Source organism: Apus apus, chromosome 19 (genome assembly GCF_020740795.1).
Source record: "Apus apus isolate bApuApu2 chromosome 19, bApuApu2.pri.cur, whole genome shotgun sequence".
NCBI lineage: Eukaryota > Metazoa > Chordata > Aves > Apodiformes > Apodidae > Apus > Apus apus.
In genome coordinates this window covers 5,601,168-5,621,068 of record NC_067300.1, presented here as the reverse complement: position 1 = coordinate 5,621,068, position 19,901 = coordinate 5,601,168, and the positions used below count along the sequence as shown (strand labels likewise).

At 49.6% G+C, this 19,901-nt stretch overlaps 1 protein-coding gene and 1 long non-coding RNA gene across 2 annotated transcripts; one reads left to right on the top strand and one right to left on the bottom strand.

The window, feature by feature from the left end:
• The first annotated feature begins 1,338 nt into the window (after positions 1-1,338).
• URM1 (ubiquitin related modifier 1) lies at positions 1,339-18,393 on the top strand. Its single transcript, XM_051636872.1, has 5 exons — positions 1,339-1,422; positions 4,233-4,303; positions 16,253-16,334; positions 17,376-17,424; positions 18,136-18,393. The coding sequence occupies exons 1-5, from the start codon at positions 1,388-1,390 to the stop codon at positions 18,202-18,204; spliced, it is 306 nt and encodes a 101-aa protein (XP_051492832.1). The 5' UTR covers positions 1,339-1,387; the 3' UTR covers positions 18,205-18,393.
• Positions 16,725-17,136, bottom strand: LOC127392658 (uncharacterized). Its single transcript, XR_007891312.1, has 2 exons — positions 17,098-17,136; positions 16,725-16,914 (listed from the first exon to the last, which is right to left on the bottom strand). It is a non-coding gene; the product is annotated as an uncharacterized LOC127392658 (long non-coding RNA).
• Positions 18,394-19,901: the final 1,508 nt, after the last annotated feature.

Here is a 19,901-nt window from a genome sequence, read left to right as displayed (position 1 = left end):
AACACTGATCTGGAGTCCAGATTACCAGATCCTCTATGTACAGAGTGTTCCAATCATTTCTGAAGTGTATAGAAGATTTTTGTCTTAGATTCTTTCCTCAGCCAGTTTCCTGTACAATGAGTTCAACATCCTGGGCCATATCAATGAGATACCCAAAAAAACCCCTCCGGATTTGGAGATACTTAACATCCAGGTGGGATTTTTTGGATGAAGACCACGGTCAACAGCTTCATGTCTCTGCCACCACGTAACCCCGGCAGCGTTCATCTGTGCTGGGGGACCAGCCTTTCCTGGGGCCCAGCCTGGAGAATGATCTCCTCTGAGAACAAAAGGCCATTACCAACACCACCACCTTCTGCTCTCGGGGTTAGCCATCCTCTGACCCCCGTTAGCATAAACGAAGAGCAATCTGTCTGCCTAAATTTATGTCCCTTACGCGTAATGCGCCGGGTGTGTATTACATTTCTGTGTGCATGTGCTCATGCCTACATGTCTGGTTTTTGAATAAAAATGCAAACCCTCCACTGAGGGCGGGTGGAGGGTTTTCCATCGGTGCTACCCCGGGCAGCTCGGGGCTGTGGGGGAGCGGTGGCTTTGCCGTTGCACAGCCCAGCTGTCGCGGCTCCATCCCGCCCGCCCACTCGCTTCTCCCCCTGGGGACAGGAGCAGAAAACAAACAGGCGACAGATGTGAGCCGCCTTGGTTAACGCCGGCCTGGAAGGTGCCCGGTGCCCTGGGGATTCGCTGTCCCCAGCAGAAGGGGATGCCGAGCTGCTGCCTTCTCTGGTGTGCAGGTCTGACAGGGGCCATCCTGCTCTAGCAGGAGGCACGAGATGATCTGCAGAGGTCCCTTCCAACCCTGACGACTTTTATGATCGGTCATGAAGTCTCACCCAGCTCAAAATTCACATTCGCAGCGAGGCAGCAGGTTGGCTTTTTCACCGGGAAAGGGCTGCTGCAGCTCCTTGCCTTTGCGCAGCAGAAGCGTTCTCAACGCGTGTAAAAAAAAAAAAAAAGGGCTCTGCGTACAGCGAGACGTGAACTTAACGCAGGAACAGCTGGTTTAAAACCCCACCGCCTGGCCCACAGCTCTGGAGGAACGGGCCTCCCTCCCAGCAGCCCTGAAGACAGGGTGCGCCCGGCCGTTGGGCCCTGGCACGGAGGAGGCTCGGCTGAGGGGTGTCCCCAGGCCCGGCCCACCCTCCCGGCCGCGCTGGGCCCCACCGACCCCGCGGGGCTCACGGCGGCTCCGCCCGGGCCGCGGCCTGCGGGCCCAGCGCCCTCCCCAGGCCCTCCCGTTGCCGGGCAACGCAGCGCGGCCGGAAGCCGCAGCGGCACTTCCGGCGCGGCCCGCGCACGCCTTCCCCTCCCGCCCGCCGCCCCCAAGATGGCGGCGCCCGTGTCGCTGCAGGTGGAGTTCGGGTGAGCGCGGGCGGCGGGCCCGGGGGGCTGCGGCGGGGCCCGGGGGGCTGCGGCGGGGCCGGGGGGCCGGGCGGAGGGCCGGGCGGGGCTGGGCCGCTGGCTGAGGCGGCCCTGAAGCGGCGCGGCCGTTGCGCGCGGCAGGCCGGGCCTCTCCGCGGTGGTTCGGGCCCGGCGGCCGCCGCCGGCGTGACAGGGCTCCGGGGCTGTGAAACCGCCCCCGGGAGCCGGGCCGGGCACTGCGGCCCCGCTGCTGGCCTGGCCTCTGGCTGCGCGAGCGGCTGCGGCAAGCCCTGTCCTTCCTCCCCTTTCCAACCTCTTATTTTATTTTTTTTTTAATTATTAAAATTCTTCATTCAAAACTTCTAATCGTTTTTCGGCTTTTTTTTTTTTTTTTCCCCACTGTACATGTGTCTGTATCTTCTATATGCGCGTGTTTTTGCGTGTGTCTACACGTGCACTCACTTTGCTTTGTGTTTCAGTTCTTCCCGTGTAAAGCCTCCGGGTTCTGGCTTTGTAGCGTTTTGGTTTGCAGCTCTCCCTTGCTGTAGGACCTGGAAGGCTGTGCACAGTTGTGGAAATACTTGTGTTCATTTGTTAAAAGCCTCCATTTAGCAGAAGCTAAAAGGCTACTATTTATTTGCTTTTTCCCACCCTTCCACCAACACAGAAACGCCACAAACCTTTAAGTACCCTTCTCCTTTCCTCAGTCTTTCCTGCTTCCAGCTGCAGCAACTCTCCTAATTTTCCCAGAAGAGTGAGATGCATTTTTGCTTCCCTTGGAAATGCATAAATGAGCTCTCTATGTACAGATCACAGCTGAGTTCCCCACAGCTCCTGCCTTACAGAGGGACCTTATCCTGCCATCTACGTTTCCCGCCCTCACAAAGCCTGACCTTGTTTTCATCACATTAAAAAAAAAAAATGTTTTTCATATAATTGCTGTGACTTGTTCTCTCAGCTCGTGCTTCATAATCACTGCTTCAATTTCCAGATAACTATTTTTTGTCAGCTGGTGGATAGAGCACCAACAGAGTGCTCTTTAGGAGAGCTGCTGCATATAAGTGATGCTGCTGAGGGCCTAACAAGGGTTCTGTTGTGCTCCTCTGTTGCAGAGCCAAGAAAACCCAGTGTGGCATTTTTTAGATATTCAATTTAAAGGAACTTAAGTGACGTCTGGGTGTATCTTTTGTTGGTATTTAGGTGGGGATTGTTTATTTTCAATTCTTCTCTCTTACTGGGTTGGTTTCTAAGAGGTGTGAGGAGGCACCAGTGCATGGCCAGACAGTGACAGAAAATGTTTCAGAATTCAGAAATTTCAGAACATTTTTCTGAAGTAATTTATGTTTAGTCTGGAAGAATGTTTTGCCACGATTATATGCCCTTTGGTTGTTTTTCTACCTCAGTTGAGTTGTTACAACTTCGGCCATCCTGTTCAGTTTAGAGTCAGGAGCTGATTTCTGTGTCCCAGGTCTTAGAGGAGCATTCATGTTTGTTATCCATTGTTTTATCATCATCTAAGGCTGCATTTGGTCTCTGACCTCACAACATCAGGGAGACTGATTTATGTTTGTAAAGCTCAATGTTTCCAGGAGTGTTCTTTCTCTAGGCAAGGTTTATAGGTGAGGAGCTTCCTGAGGCTTGTAAGTTGCAGTTACAAATATTAAGGACTTTTTCCAAGGGCCTCAGGAGATTAAGTGCCTGGACTGGATTTAAATCTCGTTTTTACCAGCTCCTCTGCCTCTTTTGCTCACGTGTGATCTCCTGTGTTTGCAGAAGCCATCACTGAGTTACCTGAGGCTGGTCCCCCCTGTGTGTTCTGAGTATCAGAAGAGGGGTGATAACAGGGTTGTTCAGGGAGGGAAAATTCTGTATTTATTTATTTTTACTTTCAGGTGTTTTCCAGTGCCTAAAAGGGCTCCAGGAAAGCTGGGGAGGGGCTGCTTACAAGGGGTTGTAGTGACAGGACAAGGGACAATGGCCTTAAACTAGAGCAGGGGAGATTTAGGTTAGACATTAGGAAGAAGTTCTTTACCATGAGGGTGGGGAAGCACTGGCACAGGTTGCCCAGAGAGGTGGTGGAGGCCCCATCCCTGGAGAGATTCAAGGTCAGGCTTGACCAGGCTCTGAGCAACCTGATCTAGTTAAAAAGGTCCCTGTGCACTGCAGGGGGGGGTTGGACTAGATGGCCTTTAAAGGTCCCTCCCAGCCCCACACATTCTATGATTCCATGCCTGTAACTTGTCACCACTGTGCCTTGCTCTGCTGGCTTCTCCCAGCCAAGTCCCCAGGAGGGAACAATTTGCAGGAGGTCAATCTGAAAGGGTTGCTAGGACTCAGGGCAGCTGGCCCTTCAGGAGCCACTTCCTCACCCTGTTCCCACCTGGAAACCAAAGGAATATTTCTTGAAAGGCCTTGAGGCTACACGGTGTCAGGCAGGAGCAGTCTCAGGGGTGGCTGTGCTGGGGTTTGGAGGGAGGGAGGCCAGCAGCTGAGGGAGAGGGGAGGTGTGGGGCTGGGTGCTGCAAGGTGGACACGTTGGGGTTGGAGCCATCACCCTGCTCTGCTGGGGTGATGCCTGGCACCATGGGGGTCTGTCCCACAGGAGCCTCCTCTGTGTGTTGGAGATGGCAGCTTCCCCTGTGGACTTGTGGTTTGTTGTGTGTGTGTGTGAAAACAAAGAGAATCCTGTGCTAAATGTAATGTGTGTCACTTGTTTTCTCTGTTGTGGCATCTATGTAAATCGCCTCTTTTGTACCCTCTTGCTTTTGACAATAAAGCAGAATCTCAGTGGTTCATTGTTTTTATTTCAGAGGTGGTGCAGAACTCTTGTTCGATGGTGTCAAAAAGCATCAGGTGACTCTGCCCTCTCAACCAGAGCCTTGTGAGTATCAGAACCTGGTGGGGAACTTGAAAGAACCACAACAAATGACACAAAGCTGGTTTGTACAGCAGCTTCCTTCACTGGCAGCAGGAATCAATGTATTTTAAAAGCACTTTCAGACTTGCTGTGGATCAGATAGCTTGGCAGACAATGGTTAGTCCTCAGATTAAATGCCAGCAGAAATAGTGTGTCTTTCCTGTCCTATGAGCACTTGTGGATCAAGTACTTCCTTCAGACTTTTGCCCCTTCCTCCAGGATGGGCAGCAGCCTCTGCACATGTCGATCAAATCTGCATTTTCTTGCCTGATACTTGAAACCTCCTTTCTCCTTTGTTTTTTCTTGCGTGTCCTGAGGTTTCCAAGAGTCATTTCTCTGGGTGTGTGCAAATATCTGCAGTGTGTAGATATCTGGGTGTGCACAGCAACGTATCATAAATTCATTTTACTGACTCTCTTTACTTTCAAGTGCACGTGATCATTTTATGTTACCTGTGCAGCTGAAAACACCAAAGCTAACACTCCAGTTTGGTGTTGGACAGGATGCTGTTAAGATAAAGACTTGTGTGCCCCTGTGACAAACAGTCATAATCCCTGGCGTTTTTTTTTGAATATCAGACCTGAGGAGTGCTGCACTAATTCTCCTCTCTCTCCCTTTGTGTGCACAACTGCAGCAGCAACCACATTTTGCCACAGGTATGTTCTGAATCCCTCCAGCTGGACAGCAGTGCTCTGTGCTGTTTGAGAGTGGGATTATAAACTGAAATAACACAAAGCACCAGGGAATGTTAACAGCTCATATCTCATGGATGGCTAATACCATAATCTGTGTGCTGAGAATGTTCAGGCCTCCAATCTTCTTGCTGTGCCTGGAAGTCATTAGAGATCAGTGGAACCACTTTTGATGCTTGGACATAAATATGTGTAATTCAAATATAATAGGAGCACTGGAATAGTGTGTTATCCTGTGGGTAAGGGCAGGGGCTGGGGATCCAGAAGCATGACCTGATGCTGATTTGCTTTGTGAGTTCAGTTGTGTTGCTTAACTTTCCCTGGTGCAGTGCTAGTGATACTTTCATGGATCACAAGAGAATTCGGCATTAAATTTCAGCACTGTTAGAGTCCGTAACATCCTTATATGAAAGATAGTAAAGAAATGCCAAAAAGCACTCATTTCGTTAGTTTATAAATGTGGAGGCTAGAGTATAATTTTCTTCAGTGTTCTGTAAGTTTAAAACACCCACTGATGCCCACCACAGTGATGGTGTTCAAACCATGATCGGATGCTCAGGAAGAAGGCATTATTGCATGAAATGTTTATTTCTGCCAGGGGAAGGCAGGTATTAGTATCAAAGAATGATTCTTCTAGCTCAGTGATTGTCAGTGAGGCAGCTGTATGTGGCCTAATCCTTTCCCACTTGAAGTTGCTGGGAAGACTTCTGTAGCCTTCACTAGGACTGCATTTATCCTAAAGGATAAATCTTTCCCTCAAGATCTGCCTCAGTCTCAGGGCTGAAACTCGTGGTCTCCAGTGATCCATTCCAGATTCATCTATCACATTATTGCTCCCAGCTTTTCATGCTGCCTTGTTTTTCAGATGCTGCTGTCCCTGTAAAAAAGAGTGGCAGAATGGACAGTGTGCCCAATTCCCAGCTGCCCTGCTTTGCAGCCTGCTGCTTCCATGGGCATTCAGTGCCAGGGAGGTTTTTGGGCTGGTTGTGGATTGCAGCAGCTGAGGAGCAGACATTGAATTGTGAAGCTTTTGCTGTAGTGACATTTACACCCAGCACAGAGATGGGGTAGGCAGACGTGGGGTTAATGTCTGACATGAAGGGATTGCTGGAGACTCCCCTCCTAGTGTTTCCAGATGAGATTCATGTTGGTAGTGTTGAGGAATCAGCAGGAATGGATCAGAAACAAGCAAATAGGGAATTTGGTAAATTCTTGCAAATGTATAGTGTTCCAAATGCCCTGTATTTTCCTCATTTACATTAAGAAGGTTTAATTCACCTGTCTCTGGGTAAATAAAGACACATGTAGTATGTTCCCTGCTGCCCTCGTGTAGCCAGAACTGCAGTGATTAGAGGAATAAAACAGCTCAGCTGTACTCAGTGCATCCTATTGCTTACCTTACCCCTTGTGTCCATCACTGAATACTCTAGGGAAAGATCTGTAGTATGAACACTGAAGACCTGCACTTCTAACCCCATTTTAACTGATTTCATTACCCATCAAGCTTATTTTTGGCCATTTTGGCCTCCCTTACCCACTCTTCCTTTTTTTCTAGGTTATTTTTGTCTTTGTCCTCTTTTTTGTAGAGCAGTTGCTTCTCTCTGGGACATTGGACCCAGCTATATTTTTAATTGTTTAGGCATTTTTATATATATCCTAGAGGTGAGGGGAAGTAGAAAATCATATGAAGAAATACCTGTAAATATTGATGTGAGTGAAACAAGCTGTGCTCCATAGTTCAGTGTTCATAGGGCAGTGATGATCATGTTGTTGGATCAAATTCCTGCGTGGTCATTTCCTTTTTCCTGGTAACAGGCACTAAGTGGAAAGTAGGTGGGTTCCAGAACCAGTTCAATTTTTCCAGAGGATTTAATTCTCTGTCCTTTTGGGACTCCTGGAGATGGGCTCGTGGAGGGATTAGGAAAGGCAGAAGGAAGGAAGCTGCAAGTGGGCCAAGAGCAAACCACGAGGGGCACAGAGTGTGGTAGGACCTATTTTTCATTAGCTAAGGGGCTTTTTGTATCCTAACATGAGTAAAACAGTATTTTTTTTTATTTCCAAGAGCTGTCTTAGGCTGTGTGTTGAAGTTGCTGCCAAGTAGGAGCTCACAAAGGTGTGATGAGTCTGTACAGGGGGGGCAGATTTACACGAGCCACACTTGGTGCAGGGCTGTGTCATCTTTTAGAGCTGTTGCAGGAAGAAGACCTCAAGTGAAACAAGAATCTTGCCCCAAATTACTGGCTATTTTGATGAGCCCATTGCTAAAGCTGCTAGAAGATCTCAAGGCATTAATGCCCTGTTGGTTTATTCTGCATAAAAACGGTGCATGTGGGAGAAAGCAGCTGGGGGAATAATGATATTTGTCACACGGAGAGAGGATTGAATTGGCAGGGAAATCAACTTTATTTTCAAGCATCTAAGAGGCTATTAGAGACAATGGAGCATAAAAGAGAGAAACCCTAAATTAAAAACTGAAAATGTATTTGGCAGCTTCCTCCTGAAACAAGCCACAGTAATTTAACCGAGTGATTCAGTAATCAAATAGATCATTGTACGGCTGCTCGGCGAGTGGTGCTGGAGCTCCTTCCATCTCCCTGGAACTCACAGTGGTGGGTTTGTCTATGGCCATGGGAGTTGTTGCATGGACTGGTGGGAAGTCACTGGCATTGTTTAACCCTTGTAGTCAGTTCAGGTTTAGCTCAGCAGCCTCATTCTGATGGGGAGTGTTTACAAAACCTGTGCTGTGCTTTCCGCTGGATGTTGTATCCAGAGGTTTGGGGCTGTTTGTTGAGTCTCTGACAGTTTTGCTGCAGGCTGCTCAGCTGCAAGTCCAGGCCTTCAACTTCCAACTTCTCCTGTGGTTTCAGTGGTGGGACTTGTGTTTTTGGAGCAGCAGTGACCAATTTCAGCAGCGATTGCTCCGACCTGCTGGGGTAATGAAGAATTTACTGTGTTTTGGCACTTACAAGTCTGGAAGGATAAATTTTTAATCAGTGTGGTTTGATAATTGTTTGTGGTTTCCCTTTACCAAAACCCCAGGGAAAAAGCCTGTTGCTAATCTGATTTTTTAGAGGGAAAATTAAAATAATCTGCCAAATGATGCTTATGTTAAATCCCTGTAGAGAAGAGCATGATCTGCTTTGCTATCCAGGGGCCTTGTTCTGCACAGCACGGAGGACTGCTGGGGAGTTGGGAACATTGATCTGCTCAGAAAAGAGCCTGGGGATCTCAAGACATCAAACCTGTGTTACAGGCAGAGTGGCTTAAAAATTACAGCATGGCTTGTGTTCAGAGTTGACTGGGAAGGGATGCCAGGACAGGGTGTAAAATGAAGAGTTGTCATCAGCTGCCTGTGGATGCCCAGTGCTAGGCAGGACTTGGAGTTAAGTTATTAATGTTCTGCACTGGTTTTATTGCTCTGTTTATTATTTCTAGCATTTTAAAAGTTGCTCCAAAGAAAGCATAAAAAGGTACGTGTTGATGCAGAGACTTATTAGAAGAATGATTAAAAACAACCCCGTAGCTCTGTGGAATTTCATGGAGTCTGATCTTTTCAAGCACAGTGTGTGGTGCTGGTGGGTCTCAGAGGGCTCTGGGGTTATTCCCCTGCTTGATGCCATATCTTGGGTAATTATATATTGGCTGGCAAGGGAAAGGGTTGTGCAGGGTGGGACCTCAGGCTGGACTAGCTCAGCCCTGGATCCTGGCTGCTCATCCCAGGAGCCTGGGGGGATGCAGGGGGTGGCTGCAGCAGGATGGAAGGTCCCTGTCCCCCCTCTGCGGGGTCAGTGCCTGGTGCACAGCTCCGGGCCACCCTCCGAGGGGACCAGGCATCCCTCCTGCCAGAGGAACAGATCTCTCAGAGGGGGAATGTTGAGAGGAACGGGTGCCCATGCAGGAGCAGTCCCAGCGCTCTCCCGGGAGGTCGTGGAGCCGCGTTACCGGATCAGCTCATCCCTTCTCATTGTGGAAGGAGCTTCCCAGGCACCGAGAAACCGGCTCTTGTGTGTGACCAAATCCCCGGGATAACAAAGCCGGGCTGTTCCACCCTCCTTCCCAGCCGCTGTACTGCAGTGTGGACACCTAGCAGGATAACCTTTCCGTGCCAGCCCCCCCTCCCCGCTCGCCCTTTTCTCTCGGTGGGATTTGCGGTGCTGACAGCGCTGTTCAGAGGGTGGCAGCCGAGCAGGGCTGGGGAGGAGGATCCGGGCCCTTTAAACCGCTTAGCATGCGGTTCACACGGCTCCGGGCCAGCTGTTCCTTTCTCCTCCTGCCCTCACTCGCAGGAGTTGTTTGCTGAGCTCAGAGCTCCTGTGCAAAATTGCTTTTCAAAAGAGCCACTTTCTGCTTAATTAAACAATGAGCCGCCGTCCCTCTGCACATCTGTAAAGCTCCCTCTGCAGCCCCTTTATCCCACAAACTGCTCCATTCTTACCTCCATTCACTTGTAAATCTTACCCCCCCTTCTCCTCCACCCTGATCATCTCACTGGCCCTTTCTTTTCCCCTTTCAAGTAAGACCGAGGGGCTTGGAGTATCCGTGGGGGTGGCTGGGTTGGGCAGATAGGAATCGGTTTAATGGTGCTTGCTCAATATGAAAGTCTAATAATAGCAAAGATCCCAGCCTGAAAGTGAGGGATGAGGACTGGACTCAGCACGATTTCTGTATTTAGACCAATAAAATCATGGCAGTTCCTAAGGAGAGCTGAGACACTGACTCATCCAGCAGCCAGGGGGGACTCCAGCCACCAGCCAGGCTGGGAGGGGGGCAAGGAGTTGCCTTCAAGGCTCTTTCTGATCCAGCTGGCAATGCCAGGGATAGCCCAGCCCAGGGGATTCCCTCGGCCAGGCTGGCTGCTGCAGGGCAGTGCCAGGCTGCTGGGGAATCCCTCTGCATGCTGGCAGGAGCAGCCACCTTTGTCTGGAGTCTCCAATCAGCTCCCTGTAGTCTCCTGTGGTAGTGATAAGGTTTTCCTTTTTAACCCTCGGTGTGTGTGCACACACAACACCCAGAGGCTGAGAAAACAGGAGAGAGGGGAAATTTCAGTTTGATGGGTTTTGGCGAAGCTTTATGTCCGTGGTTCATCATGCATTCTCTGAATTGTCTTCCTGAGCAGCTTAAAAAAAAAAAATTAACCAGCAACATTCAAGGTTAAGCTGGATAAATGAATGGAAAAGTGATGAGGTGGGATATCTCCTTTATCACTGGGAAGGACAGATCATAGCCAGGGTGATGCAATATCACCTAGCAGAGATGGATAGGGAGGGATGAAGGAATGGGAGTTTGGTGCATTAGCAGAAGATTCCTGACTGCAAAAACCTTTAGACCATGGCACAGGCTCCTTGGGGTTTGGTAGTGGGTCCACATTGCCCAAGCATCTTAAAACCAGAGCAGGCAAGGCTTGGGCTGGTCTTTTGTTGAGAATAATTCTGCACTGGCAGAGGGATAAAATCACAGGACCTGTTAATGACATGTTGTTTTTAATGTCTATGCTCCCCAATCTGGCACTTTGCTGCTGGTGTGACAGTCTTTGAGCCTCTCTTGGTCCCTTCCTTTGACTATTTTGAACAGGAGGCAAGGCCTTGGGTCAGCACTAGTGATCTCTGATCCTAATTAAAAGAGACAGTTTGGTGCACTGGCATTTATTTAGGAGCCTGAAGTGACAATAGCGTTGGGTGTTGTGGAATTAGATGCTCTGACTTTGGAAATGAGTAGGGATTAGGTTTACCCAAAGGATCAGCTCAGAGCTGCTTTTTTTTTTTTTTGTTATGGGAGCTGGTGGATCTGCAGGCTTGCTGCTGGCTGGTGAGTGGGATTGGAGATCCCTTGAACTTGCCTTCTCCTACCAGGGAGTAGAAGATCCCAAGCATCTCTCCAGTGTATGAGAGCTGTGATTAAAATCTCAGGGCTGAGAATTGCTGGGTGATGGCTGGGATCCAAGTCTTTGCTGCTAGCAGGGGGGCTATGAAAGACCCCTGTGATCCCTTCTCCTTGTGAGAGCACAAGCAAGTGGAGAAGAGCACTGCTCTTCTAGCTGAGAAGTGAAAAAAAGGTGTCATAACACAATTATAAATTACAGATGCCAAGACCTTGATGTTTGTTTGTAGCAGACAGGAACAGATGAGAGCAACAATCGGGATTTTCTTGTGTCTGGCTGTAGTTACCCCCTAATTTTTTTTCCCTAGTACTGAAATCACTGTCCCCTCCAGTGCAGGGCAGGATTGGCTTGTGTGCTTGTCAGAGAAAATGTGTTTTGCTCTTGCTGCAAAATTTTGCCTCTCTGCTCACTCTGCATAGTACTGAACCCATTTGCCTGTGACTCCATTTGGATCACCTCTTCCAGGTCTCCTTCTGCAGCGTGTGACACAGCATGGGCTGCTTCAGAGGATGATTTGCATGTCAGATGGGAGGCTGGAGGGGTCTGGAGGATCCCCTAGATCAGGTTTTGTAACCAGCTCTTCTAGGGAGCAGGTTCCTGAGGGCTGTCAGATTGAAGAGCAGGGAGAAGGCTTTCACCTGGAGAGGTAGCAGGAGCTGGTCTGTTTTAAAAGCAAGCTGCTTAAGTGGGGAAAGGGGGATACAAATTGTCTTTCCCTACATTTCCATGCAGGCAGGGGGAATAATGGCAGAGGAGAGGCAGGGAAGGGGCTTTGTCATGGTTACAGGCCAGTGGCTGAGAATGTGGGTGGAGCAGCGCTCGTCCTGAGTTAGTGACCTCAGCAAATTGGAGCTCAGCCATGGTCAGTATGATAAATGATCTTATTCTGGGTCAAAGAAATGGTACCCCACGGGGAGGGATCTGCATGGCGGCCCGGGAAGGCGCTGTGCTCCTGCAGCACTGACCCCTTAGTGACCAGTGCTGCATATATCTTATTTATTACAGACCAGAAGGGAATTTTCCATGGCTTTGGCTTTTATAGGGTTCCCCTGTTTCCCTGAAATAAGCTCCCAGTACTGCAGCCAAGGTGAGAATATGGGTGTAATTACACCCTGTGAGTGCCCTTGGAGGCAGTTTTTGCTTTCTGTGGGTTTGTACATGGATTTTAAGGCAGGCAGGACATGGAGATGTCAGGTCTTTGCATGGTTAGTGTGTGACTCTGCCAGTGACCCTGGGAGCTGAGAGCTGCATGTCCCTGTCAACTGGTATTAGGCTTGTGCAAAATCCTTCTATGTTTTCTGCACATTTATCAGTTGGGTGAGACACCCTTCTCGTGCAACACACAGCTTGGTGTTTCTTACTGGAGGCACCTGGTTCCTCTCTGCACACAGCAAGTGCTCCCTTTGCTGAGTTATCACTGATGAATCTGTCAAGCCCCGGAGGTTTTATTGAGCTGGGGAAGATCTATGGATTCCAGCCCTGGCTTTGAGGGTGCAAATGAACCCAAGCCCTTGTTCCAGGCAGTGCTAAAATGGAGTCTTAGATGTATTTCTCTTGCAGAGGAAGCTCAGCAGATTCTTTACCAAGGAACAGTTGGTAATGCAGAAGATCAGGCCTTGGAGGATACACAAGAGGACCGAGCAGACTGTGCAGTTCTGTCTGCCACAACCAGGAGTGTTTATGATGCAGCTGGGCTGAAAATGAGCCGACACTGTTGGGTTTTTGTATGCACACTGCTGCAGTTTTTGTATCCTGTCCCCTTGTGTGACAAGCCAATGACTTCATGTCACTGCAAGCACACACTTTGCTTTCCTGAGCGGTGCGTTTCGCTGGGTGATTTGTTTTATGCATGTATCGTGGGTTTGAGCTCCCATCTGTGCACTTGAATGAAGCAGTTTTCTCAAACATTTGTCAGTCTTTATTTATTTATATTTTTTAATTAACTTTCGATTATTTTTCCTGAGAATGTGGAGAGGCTTGATGTACTGTCAGCACAGGCAACAGAAGCTGTCTCTGTCTACAAACGAGGCAGGGATTTCCCACCATGTGCTTCAGTCCCTCCTTTGCAGTTTGAAAATATTTCAGCTCCTTTGGCTGGTTCACTCTGTCTTCTCTGATGCTCTCAACGCCAAGGACAGCTAACAATAATTAGAGTGGATATTTTGGTGTGGGTTATTTGTTGGCTGCAAATGGAGTGGAGCAGGCTACCAAAAGGGTTTCATTGAGACTGCACAGCAGTGATAAAATTATTTCATTACTGGGATGAGCTGGATTTGAGTTGGTGACATGGGAGCAAGATGCTGCACCTTCTCACTCCTCCTTCCTCACTCCTGGGCCCAAACTCACAGTTGCTCTCGCAGCCCAGTGGCAGCACGGGTAGTACAGCTGTTCTGCAAATGGCACATGCCTCTGCTCCACGGTGGGCCTGGCTTGAGAACCAACACAAGTGCAAAACTGCTGCATCGTAGTGATGGTTTAACTTGTGGTGCTTGGCCAGGTTGAGAATTTTTTTTTCCCCTTCCTTGTAAGTCATTTGTTGAGGACCTGCTGTTTGCATAGCAAATCCTCAGCCCAGGGAGCTGGAAAGCTGTTAGACCTGTAGCATAGTGTCAGAAAGAAAATGTCTCAGGAGCACTATGTATGTCAACAGTGAGAGATAAGAGTTTGTGCTCTAATTTACTCCTCATTATTTCCATCATGGTAACACAGAGAGTCCTGAGCTCTTGACCAAGATTGCTCTTCAAGGCACTGAGCTTCAAGATGGCTTCTTCCCAGACCACTCACAGTGGAAGTCATCCTGTTCCTTTTCAATGTGGATTTGGTGTGGATCTGGTCATTTTTCATCCTTTATAATTGATTTGTTCTAGTAATATTGATGTGGAGAATGTAGAGATGGGAAAGTGGGGGGGGGAAAACTCAATGCTAAGAAAGCAGCCCAAAGTATTACGTGTTGAGGTTGGCTGGGGAGAAGGGCTCTTGGTTTTTGTTGATGTTTGAAGTGGGGAAGCTCCAGGCATGCACAGGGGTATAGCTTTTTTTCCTACTGTCTAAATGTGTACGTGACTTCTAGGGGAGGGGTAAATGAATGTAAGCTCAGGTGGGGCTGAAAATAACATTTATTAGGGAAAGGATAGGGGTGAGGGAGTCTACCAGCACAGCCTGGAATAAATCAGTCCTCTCACCCCTTCATCCAGCCTGCTGCTAGGTGGCTGTCTTTTATCCAGCTGGTGCAGCGTGTTGCTGCTTAAATGATCTTTCCTGAAAGGTCCCAGAGGAAAGGGCTGCTTATTCCAGGGAAGGAGCATGGTCTGTGGCACAGCTCATTGTTGTGTGCCCTGCCGAGAGCGCATAAATATGAATCAGTTTGCGGCGCTGCTGCGGTGGGGCTGGTGTCCCCTCTGTGCCCCCCCTCCTGCTCCTGAAGGATTCTCTCCATCTTTCTTCCTCTCTGGCTTTCATTTCTTGGTGATGGAGAGTGGGAGCTTTTTGGGAGTGAGATCCTGAGAGCTTTACATCACAGCAGCATTTTTCAGGGGAAGTCAAAGAGACTGCTGTGTCTGTACCTGCTGAGCAGGGCTTGCTGTCCCTGTGCACACTGCTAGGGAAGTGGCAGAAAATGGTCTGGTTTGTGCACTTAACCTACCACAGGGAAGTCATGGGTCAGCCCCAGGCAGGTGATCCAGCTCACTGGGCAGTTTTAAGGCACAAAGCAGCTCTTTTTCCTCTGATCAGAGCCATCCAGTGCTTGGAGGCAGCACTACCTGTCGTGCTCTGTGCAGCCCCGCAATGGGACCGGTGTGCTGGGGACAGGCTGTCATCCAGAGGCAGCAGTGCCTGGGAAACCGAGGAGGGAAGAGAGGGAATCTCACAGCATCCCCCTCCCCCTCTTCTCTGGCAAGAGGTCCCCATCTGCTGCAGATGGACATGTCCCCATCGCCTGGTTGACGTGCACCTGTCTACACCGGAGCTGTTCATCCTTGGGGTGACAGAAGTGATGGGGTAACATTATTCAGAAGAATCCCCGCTCTTTGGGTAACATCCATGATCCCATAGAATCCTGGGGTGAAGCAGGAACTGAGTCGAGCTGCTACAAGTGCATTTATTTTTGCTGGTTGTAAAGCAAACATATGGGGAATCGTATGCAGAGTTTGATTTTAGCTCGGAGAGGTGCATGCAGAAAGGTTACCCTGATTACGATGAGGTTACCACACATGAGTGGTAATCCATGATGGGGAAACCCATCCCAACACCCCTGGCCATCCTGCAAGCTGGGCTGCAGCCCTGGCTGGTGGATTTGTGCCTTCAAAAAGCTTCCTCATGCCTCAAAAACAAACAAAACTCTTTGGGGGCTTTCAAAGGGCTGTTTAAAGGAGCCCCGGGAGAATAACTGATTGTGGATTCAGAATGATGAAGTGGTTTGTGGAACAGTGAAATATAGAAGCAAATGCAGGAGAACTCCACATTGCAATTTGTCAGTTTCTTTAAACCCTGTAACGGATTATTTCCCCACCCCCCCGTTGCTTCTCACCTCTCCAATAGGAAATTAACTGATGCTATCACTAAAGAAATTGTTTTTGCCTCACAAAGTAAAATTGATACTATAAAAACCCGCCAGCAGTGTCTCCTCCTCCTTTTACATGAAGACAAATCCTTCCTGTCACCTACTGAAATGGAAAGATAAAGGCTGAGCTTTAATAAAGAAGCCATAAGCACAAAGAGTAGAGGGAGGGAGTGGGGAACACGCCACGGCAGCAGGTGTGATCCTGAGGGATATTGCAAGTGTCCAGAAGAACTGTTTTGGCTGGTGCCTGTGTGTGTGTTTAGTGCATGGTTATGTACACCTTTGTGCCCCAGAACTCATGTTTCCAAGACTTTGTTCTGGTTTTGTGTACCCTCACTTCTGTCAGGTTCTAAGTCTTGCTTGTTAGGACTTTTTACATCTAATTAAACTCATGGAGTTAACCAGCAGTTTGTTAGTTGATAACAGATCACTCAGAGCTTGGGGTGTGTTAGAGAACTCTGAGCACTGGCAGTCTCCTGCTGGATTGGCACTTCCAGCCTGAGCTGCTTCCATTCCTATGGGGTGTGTTGTCTGTGGGAAACCTCTTCTGCCAAACTGTGTGGTTTGGGGCAGAGCCCTGAACTCCCTTGAGGCAGGGCTGCCTGGTGGGTGCTGGTGAGGGACAATCCTGTTTGATGGGTCCTTTGACTGGAGGTTTGCAGCTGTCCCCATTTACCCTGCATGTTCCTCATCTACTCCTGTGTGGATGAACAATCACTTGGTTCTGGCAGCAGCCATGAGCCATCAGCCAGCTTGTAAACTGCTCTCTTTTCTCCTTCCAGGGGATATCAGAAACCTGCTACAGTGGATCAAACAGAACCTGCTGAAAGAACGACCAGAATTATTTATGCAAGGGGAATCTGTGTAAGTACAGCTGTTGTGAATCCTCCTGTGTACCTCTGTTGATCCCCATGGTTTGGGATACATTTTTCCTGTTGCAAGAAGCAAGTTAATGACCATGAAAATACTGGATTCGCTAAAGTGGTGACGGGGACGGGGGGTGGAGGGTGTCCCACACCCCACCCCACTGTGTTCCATGGAGGGCACGTCTGTCTTTTGTAGATCTCACCCCAAATCTTTACAAACTTGAACCTTAAACATGGAGCAGGGCCACGTAAACCTTCTCTCCCTTGTCACCTGGAGCAGCGTAGCTCCTTGTACCCTCAATTCCAGGAGCCTGAGCAGGTCTGTCCGTTCCCTGCTGACATCACTGGGACTGGAGCAGTCACTCGGAGAAACGCCAACAAATATTTCTTCTGGGAAATGTATTTTTATTGTCAAAATGGGGCCAACCTCGTGGAGGGGGGGGAGGAAAGGAAAGAAAAAAAAGCCAAGAGAAATGGAGCAGAGTGAGCTGTGCGAGGCAGCGCTGGCTGCGGGGAGGCGCTGGGGGTGTTTAACATTCGTCACGGATCTTTGTGAGCTGAATCGTGTGCCAGGTCCCCTGGTAACAGGAGAGACAATTGCAGGACACTGAAGATCAAAGAGGGGGAATCCCTTTGCCTGTAATCAGGGGCTGGGAGTGGATTCCAGGTGTTGGCTGCCTTTGGAAGGGGCAGTGGAATAGCTTTCCCTGCCTTCGCATCGAGCTCTCCGCGCTCGTCTGGGGTGCGTGGGATTTAATTACCTGGCTTTGCTGCATGTTACGGAAATGTTGTAATCTTGGAGCATCCTCAGGAATGGTGCATTTTGATTCAAATGAGCTCTGGGATTACTCCTTCCTCCCCTTTATTTGATCTAGAAAGGGCACAGACCGTACCTGTTCCACCTCTGTGCTGGGATTCCTTTTTCTCTTTGGCTTTCCAGGCAGTCAGCTTGTGATCTGTGCTGGAACATCCCTTGTTCTTAACTGTTCGTGAAGCTTTTTAGCAGCCCTGTATCCTAATTATTCTCTCTCTTCTGCAGGAGGCCAGGAATTTTGGTGCTCATCAATGACGCAGACTGGGAGCTAATGGTCTGTACTCCTTCCGTTTGACTTTCTTTGTTGAAAATATTGCTCTGTCTGTTCTGTGGTTGCTCTCAGAGAAGCTATTTCTGATTCTTGCCCCAAGCAAAGCATCTTATATTCAAGGGGGAAGGGGCAGGCTGGGATCTCTCTCCCTGTTACTGCTCTGTGGCTGTTGAGAAGCCTGGAGCTTTTCTTTAACCTGCTGAGTCTCATCAGCCAGCCAGTGTCTGAAGAGAGATCACCCACATTCCCTGGTCTCTGGCAATGGGATTCCCACCCCTGGCTGCTGGCAGGTGTCCCCAACATGTGAGGTGACAGTCTGGTGGATCCCAGGGAGCATCCCACCCCCAAGCAGACCTCCTTTGCCAGGGTAAGGTGGTGAAGGCAGCCCTGGGGAGATGTCTGCCCAAACAGACAACTGGTAAATACCTTCCCTTTCCAACCCACTGTTGTGCTAAACGACAAACAGCCCCCAACTATTTTCCTGCCTCAAGCAACCACCTGTTCCCTCAAAACCCTGGTCCAGAAAGGAGTGGGATAATGAGCATCAGTGCCTTGTCTGCTCTCTCACCTTTACTTCCTTTAGGATGAAAATGTCAGTCTGACCACTTCTGCTTTCCCTAATGCTCACCATCTTTTTATGAGCTGTTTTCTCTTTGCAGCTAGTATTTGGAAATGACATTTAAACCATTCCTCATTTTTTTTCTCGACCTGCAGGGTGAGCTGGATTATAAACTCCAGGACCAGGATAATGTGCTTTTCATCTCGACATTGCACGGCGGGTGAACTCCTGGAAAAACAAGAGGACATGAATCCAAACCCTTGGGCAAAAAAAACCCCACAAACAAAAACCTAAACCTACCCCAACCTCTCTGGAACTGCCTGTGCCTGGTCTCTGCATCTTCCCACCACGTTCACTTGTTACTACCCATCCAAATAAAGCCCTACCAGCACGTGGCCTGCTGTCCACCACAACAGCATCCATCTTTTGGTCCTCATTTCACCTCTCCTGACTGCACTTCCAGGTACCCCCATGAGCAGAGAGCTCCTGCAGCATGTGGGACTTTGTTTATCCGTGACGGGAGGAAGAGGGGTGCTGAGCTTAGAGTAGGATGGTGTGTCTTTGCAGGCAGTAAGGTATTTTGGGGGAGCTGTGCCTGTTTTGAGGCAAGGTTGGAGTGCCTCTGCCCTGGTGCTTGGAACTGGGTTTCTTTTAACACCGTATTTGGGGTTGGTAGAGTCTGTGCACCAGCCACGGGGATGATCAGGGAAGGGCAAGACATTAAGTGCAAAGAAACAGAAGGTGACTTCACTAGTTTTTCTCTGAGGTGGCAGACATGACAGCTTCAGAGCCCTCTGGAGTCGCTTTCCACTCGTGATATTTATTTGTGGGAAGTAGGAGAGAAACAGGCTTTTTTTGTTGTTTTGTTTTTCTGATGCCTTCTGACTCCTTCACACCTGAGCTGAGGCAGGGTGAAGTAATAGCCCAGGAACAATGTCAATTTATAACCATTTGGTTGGAGGGGGAAACAAACCTGTGCCTGGCCTGAGACAGCACAGAGTGATAAGGGCAGCAAATTATCTCTGTCACTGATGGACAGAAGGGATCAGCTTCCCTTGCGTTCTGCGCAGGCGGGGAGCGATGGGGAGCTGCAGGGGAAGGGCCAGGGATGAGCAGAGACCCAGGAAAGAAAATGGGTGGCTTTTAACCCTTTCCATCAGGGGGAGGCTGCTTACTGCTTGCCCTGAGGAGGTCCTGCGAGCGCAGGGTGTGCACGGCTCTGCTCGGCATGGACACTGTTCCCTTTCCAGAAGTTTCCTTGGACAGACGGACCGGCCCGCCTGCCGGCTGGGAAGCCACGACAAGAGCAGAGGGAAGGGGTCAGAGAGGATTTCCTTGGCACCAACAGGTCTGGAATGTGCTGCGTGAGCTCCCAGGAGCATCCGACCAGGGTTGTCCTTCCTGCTCTCCCCCTGCCCTGCTCAGCCCAGGGCTCTGGCGCGGGGTGATCCCAGCGGCAGCTCCGGGACCGGGGGCTCCTTGTGAGCTCAGTCCATGCCCACCTCTCGGAGCTGATCTGCACCACGTACCACTCACCCTGCCCTTGCTCTCCAGGAGCTGCCCAGGAGGAGCTGGGGAGCAGCACAGTGCAGCAGCCCCTGCTCAGGCAGCCTGGCCTGGCACCCCCAGTGCTCCCTATATGGAGCCTTTCCTGTCCTGTGCCTGATGGAGGATTCGCTCCATCTGACACAGAGGGAATGCCAAGGAGCAATTCCCCCATCTGACTCCTCCAGTGACTCCTCTCTCATGTTTACCCCACCACAACCTATGTAACTAAAAGCACCCACAGTGCTGCTGCACGGGAGAAACCCTCACTTCAGAGCCCACTGCTGGTAACGGGCCGACATTCGTTCAGCCTTTTCCAAATCCAGCCGCAGCGACTCGAGTCCACTTGTTTGTAACTGACACGGATGGGCCAGAG

Excerpts from the sequence above, each read along its gene's own strand:
- URM1 (XM_051636872.1), top strand. The coding sequence starts at position 1,388 with ATGGCGGCGCCCGTGTCGCTGCAGGTGGAGTTCGG. Across the intron at positions 1,423-4,232 it reads TCGCTGCAGGTGGAGTTCGG|AGGTGGTGCAGAACTCTTGT; the intron begins GTGAGCGCGGGC and ends TTTTTATTTCAG. Across the intron at positions 16,335-17,375 it reads TTTATGCAAGGGGAATCTGT|GAGGCCAGGAATTTTGGTGC; the intron begins GTAAGTACAGCT and ends TCTCTTCTGCAG.